Here is a 5832-nt window from a genome sequence, read left to right on the forward strand (position 1 = left end):
CAGCCTTCCAAGTAGCCAGAATTACAGGCATGCGCTACCACGCCCAGCTGATTTTTTGATTTATTGTAGAGATGAGGTCTTGCTGCCCAGGCGGGTCTCGAACCTGTGGGCTCAGGCAATCCACTCACCTCAGCCTCCCAAAGGTGCGGGATTACAGTCTGAGCCACCGAGCCCGGCAAGCTAATTGTTTTAAAATTATTGTTTGTAGAGACAAGTTCTTGCTATATTGCCCAGGCTGGTCTTGAACTTCTGGACCCAAGCGATCCTCTTGCCTTGGCCTCCCAAAGTGCTGGGATTATAGGTGTGAGCTGCTGCGCCCGGCCTACAAATTGTTCTTAATAAACATCCCGAAAGGCAACTATATGCTGCTCACCAGAATCTGCAATCACACCACCAAGACACCAAATTGCAAACTGCAACCAGAACTAAGACACGGACGGCTATTTTCTTTGGTCTAAGTGGCCTTGTCAAAGCTGGACTGGCACGCACCTCGGCCAGGGAACCCCATCACCTTTATTTACGGCCAGCATATCCTATGCCCCACAGGTGTCTCTGGACCAGAGGTGGAAACCCCACCCTCCAAGCTCCTCAGGCGGAAAAGGCAACAGATGTGTCTGGGGGAGAACCATTTCGAGAAGTAACAGAGCAGGCCTCCTCGTGGCTTTAAAATCCAAGTTTCATCAAGTGTTCACTCATCCCTAAGTCTCCTTTCCACTTTTTTTTTTTTGAGTTGGAGTCTCACTCTGTCGCCCAGACTGCAGTGCAGTGGCCGCTCCTGGCCACCGCAGCCTCGACCTGCTGGGCTCCCGCAATTGTTCCGCCTCAGCCTTCCAAGTAGCTAGAACTACAGGCACGTGCTTCCACATGCCCGGCTAATTTTTTATTTATTGTAGAGATGAGGTCTCATCAAGTTGCCCGGGTGGGTCTCGAACCCGCGGGCTCAGGCAATCCACTCACCTCGGCCTCCCAAAGTGCTGGGATTACAGGCTGAGCCACCGAGCCCGGCCCATTTCCACTTCTCAAAAGCTGTGAGCTTCCTTCACTACACGGCACCCTGTGTCCACACAACCCCAAACCCCTGCACGGGGGCAAGTGCGTGACCCTCCGATGCTTTTCCTGGGGTCGGGTGCCCTGCAGCGTTTCACTGGCCGTTTCGCCGTCCACGACCACCGCCATTTCAAGCTGGCGGTTGAAACAGGCTAGCCCTGGCCCTGGAGGAGAAAGGTGGGCTTAAGGCGGAGGATGGAAAGCAGACCTGAGCCCCAATTCCATCCTTAGACATGCTCACGGGTCACCCCTAACTGTTTCGTGGCACAGGACAGAGCTGCCCGTTCACCGCCGTCTGCCTCACCCACCAGCCGTGAATTCCCATGACCAGGGGCCAGCCTGCTTCCCACTGGTACCCGGCACACAGCAGCTGCATGGCAAAATTCGCTGAGTGAATGATCAGACCCCCAGAGAATTCTGTCGCCTGAAGAGAAAAGATACGCCCAGCAGCAGAGATGAAAGGCAGGGAAGGGAAGCCTTGGAGCAGCCCTGGCAGCAGAGGCTAGAGGTAGAACCTTCAGGAAGACACTGGCTTTTTTGCAGGGGCCGCCGAGCACGCGTCCGCCCTTCCCGTCAAAGAGGCCATTCAGGGTTGCCCTCCACTGGAGGCCAGAGCCGGCTCAGGAATCCGCCGGGTTTTCTTTCGTCGGCCTGTTGGACGTGCACGCCTCATAATCGCAGCCTTATTCAGCTGAATATAGCCCAGGAAGGCGGTCACAGGCCTGTGAGGCCTCACCGCTTAAGAAAATGGGCAGACAGTCCCTGCCCTCCAACGCACACAGGAAAAGTGGGACGGGTGCCCGGGGCCAGGCTGGGCTTGAGCACATCCTAATTAAGGTTCCCGTGCGGCCCAGCCAGGCCTGGGGAAATTCCATGCAGAGTTCACGGCAAGGCTACGCCATGCGCCGCCCAGCTCCGGCCAGGGGTCCCCACCTGGTTCTCCAATGGACAAAAAGGTTCAGCACTGTCGTCTAACTGGACACGGGCCAGAGGCTGCTGGGCCCTCCCGGCATCTTCCCGTACCAGCTCTCGTGGCCTTAGGAGGCATAACCGGCCCCATTTCACGGATTTGGAAACCGAGGCCCAGGGAGACTAAGTGACCTGCCCAAGCTCACACGGTGGGAGGCGGCAGGGCTGGGAATCCAGCCATCTTTCCCCGAAGCCCATGGGGAGGACTTTGCTCAGGGAGGGGCTGGGGGGAGAAACCCAGTTTGTTAACATTCTTAGCTCTGCTCAGTCTCCATGATAGGTCAAGGCCTGGCCAGGCGCCCTCGATACATGCGTATTAGGCAGCTTATGCAGATAAGCCGTTTTGAGGGGGACTTTCTGCATGGCTAGCTAAGAAAATCGGGATGCCCGCCAAGCCAAGTTGGGTGTTTTCCACCAAAAATAGAGAGAGAAGTCTGGGCAGCCTCACCGGGTGGGTAAGTGGCATCTGCGGCCTCTGCGTGTGGCGGTTCTTTGAACTGACTCTCCATGTATTTATTCAAGCAACACACAGGACACCCCACCACGTGTCCCTGGAGGGAGCTGGCGGTTGAAGCCGGCGATCAAGGTTCACGAGGCATTTGGGGGTCAGGAACACAGGGGCAGGTGTGCTGTCTGTCTCTGAAGTCCAGGAAGACTCCCTGGAGAAGGGGTTGGCACCAGAGCTGCCCCACGTGACGCACAACCCAGGAGATTTTGCAGACAGACCATCCGCCTCGGTGTCCGCATGGCCGCTTCTGTCCCCACGCCCCTCAGGACGGCCCTGGCCCCAGGTCGGCAGAGTCAGCCGTGAACAGTGGCCAGGGCAACAGAGGGAGCGTCTGGCTCCTAAGAGGCTCTGGGACACGAGGGTCATTCCCTCCGGCCCACCCTCCCTGCGTCCAGAGCCCGCCTGACCTGCTCGAGGCCTCTCTGGTCACCGCGAGGCTGCCAGCAGGGCCACGCGAAACCAAACCTCAACCACAGAGGCATGGCCGGCCCAGGCACGGAAAGCCTGCATCGACTGCAACAGCAGGAGACCAAGAAACGTCAGACGGCCCACCGTAAAAATGGAGAACGGGGTAGAAAGTCAAGCAGCCTTCAGCTCCGGCCCTGGCCGGGCACATGAACCCACAAGTGGGTCGCGGGGCGCGGCCAGCGGGCTGGACGGGGAGGAGAGTCAGGCAGCCTGGGGGACTGGCCCCCGCCCAGGCTTTGGGGCGAGGCACCTCCCTGCTGTCTGCTTCTAATTTCTGGCCCAAGCGTTCGCTTCAGACCAACCTGTGAACACGAGTGAGGACAAGGAGCCTGTCTGCGCTCGAGGGACGGCCGGGCAGGACGTCCCGGGCTGCCCACAGTCACCAGGCGACGGAGGAAGGGGGTTCGGAGTTGGGGAGGGGGACTCTGGCTCCACTGCCTGATGCCCCCGTTTCACGGGCGCCGTCCCGGGACCCTGACTGCGGCAGCCCTCCGCCCCCCTGCCCCCGGCTGGCACGGGCTCCTACCTTGGTAACACAGGTTGTTCCTGCAGCTGCCCCCGTAGCTGGGCGGACACTCGGAGCAGGGCTGGCCGTTCTTGTAGGGGGCTTCTCCGATCCAGTTCCCCCTGAGGACAGACCAGAGGCGCTGTGAGGAGGGGCTGCCTGGGCTCCCGGGGTCCCTGTACAGGCCAGGGAACACGCGTGCGCTGTGTCAAGCGGAAGGCAGCCATCCCGGGTCCCCCCGGGCAGAGTCCAGACTCTGGAATCCCCGTGACTCTGCACAAGGGACTGTGAGACGCCCTCCGCCTGGCTCCTGTGTCCTGTCTCACCGTCGGCTCCAGATGCCCTGAGTTGCTGTCCTCAGAGCCTCTGAACATGGCCAGGTCCTGGCGCCCAACACGTGTGCCAAGACCCCCTCTGAGTAAAGTCAGCATGTTCCAGAGACGGCTCATTTTTTTTTTCTTTGTTGAGTCCAAGTCTCACTCTGTCGCCCAGCTGGAGGGCAGTGGCCGCTCCTGGCCACCGCAGCCTGGACCTGCTGGGCTCCGGCGATCCTCCCTCCTCTGCCTCCCGAGTAGCCGGTGCTACAGGCGTGTGCCACTCTGCCTGGTTAATCTGGGGATTTTTTTTGTAGAGGCGAGGTCTCCCTATGCGGCAGAAATGGCTCACAGGTACCATGTTCCTGCCACATGTCAAGCCTGGCCTGTACACTGCACTGTGCTCCCCATGCCCCAGGAGGGAAGAGCTGGAATCCAATCCTGTTGCAGGGGAGGCACAGAGAGGTTAAGCGACTTGCCCAAGGTCCCACCACGAGTGTGTGGCAGGGCGGGGATTTGAACCCGGGGCTCAGAGCCTTGGGCACACGCTGCTCCAGGGGCCAGATTGAGGGACCTGCCATGGGCCACCGGTGCCACTGCCTGGCTGGGGGATTCCCAGAGCAGGGCAGTGGGGGCCACTTGGCAGGAGCCGGCAGTCAGGGGTGCACCCAAGGCCTTCCTGCCACGCCTGGGGTCAGCTGCATAAGTCAGAGCTTGGGTGGCCGGGACCAGTCCGATTATTCACTCTGGAAATGTCCTTCCTGGTGGCCCAGTCAACACGGAGCTTGGGGCCCGGCATCCCCCAGCTGGATGGCCAGCAGCCGACGCCGGGGCCAGACCCCAGCCTGCCAGCCGTGGGCCCCGCCTGGTCCTCTGGCTCCGAGCCCCTCATGCCCTCTGTCCAATGGGCCCAGGGCAGTGGAGCGGCTGTGTGGACGTCCTTGGGCCGTCCACGCCCGAAGATGGCTGCGGTCCAAGTGTGTGGGAAAGCCATCAGCGCCTGCGGGCCACGCTCTCTGCTGCTTTCCAGGGAGGGCAGAGTCACAGCACAGTCACACCCCACTCAGCAGGTGGCCTTATGCGGGCCTGACCCTCCTGCGGGCCCCCATGTCCAACGAGCCCCACCCAGGGGTGAGTGGCAGGGAAGGAGGCATGGCCCATGTGATGGGGGCGGGGCTGGGCTCTGCCTCCTCCGCCTGGCAGCCTTCAGGATATGCACGCCATCTTCCTCCTGCTCTCACTCAGGAGACACCCACCCGCTGACACCCTCTGGCCAGGCACCCAGACACTCAGGCTGGCTTTGGACTCCTGAGGGGCAGGGAGGGGTGGACCCTTGGGACGATTTCCCCAAACGGAGCATCCCGGCAGAGCGGGCCGAGGGTGACTCAGAGCCCATTCTCTCCCTGGGGGCGTTTGGTGGGCTTCCTCGGGCTGTGGTGGTCTCCCCATGGGCCCATCCCACCACCCCCAGCCAAGCCCCCTCTTGTATGGAGGGTTCACGTTTCCCCAGAGACCGGCCACACGGCCGCCACAGCTGGCATTTGTCGAGGGCCGGCTGGGCACCAGGCCGTGTAGACAGACCATCTCCTTCATCTGTGAACAGCCCCGACCACCCCCGTTTCACCACTCCCCAACCCACCCCACTGGGAATCTGCCCTGCCACACCCGAGCCCACCCTCTCAGCCACCGTCCCCACCCTGGTGCCTGGCATGGTGGCACAGCCAAGCGGCTCAAGTGCTCTCTAAGCGAGCGGCCTTGGATAGGCCCCTTGCTAGGAGTATCTCACAGTCGTCAGCAGGGGGAGATCCAGAGACTTGCAGCACCACGGACGACCCTCATGGGAGGCCCCGGGCCAGACACAACGGACCAGTGGGGAGGACACGGGGCTCGCTTGGGGCCCGAGGAAGCCCCGAGGCACAGGAAACAGTCTCTGTCTTGATGTGGGCGGGCGATGGCAGGTCCGCAGGGCAGACCTGTCACTGTGGGCTGAAGGCATGTGTCCCCAGATTCCTGTTGAAGCC

At 61.3% G+C, this 5832-nt stretch overlaps 1 protein-coding gene across 1 annotated transcript in view; it reads right to left on the reverse strand.

Moving 5' to 3' along the window:
- The window catches only part of CRISPLD2 (cysteine rich secretory protein LCCL domain containing 2), a 53554-nt gene that overhangs the window by 36749 nt on the left and 10973 nt on the right, over positions 1-5832 (reverse strand). Inside the window, exon 5 of the mRNA XM_021707588.1 lies at positions 3519-3619. Within this exon, the coding sequence (XP_021563263.1) occupies positions 3519-3619 (101 nt within the window). The remainder of the gene's footprint in view (positions 1-3518; positions 3620-5832) is intronic.

This window comes from Carlito syrichta, unplaced genomic scaffold (assembly GCF_000164805.1).
Source record: "Carlito syrichta isolate Samal-C Ts95f unplaced genomic scaffold, Tarsius_syrichta-2.0.1 Scaffold120544, whole genome shotgun sequence".
Taxonomy (NCBI): Eukaryota; Metazoa; Chordata; class Mammalia; order Primates; family Tarsiidae; genus Carlito; species Carlito syrichta.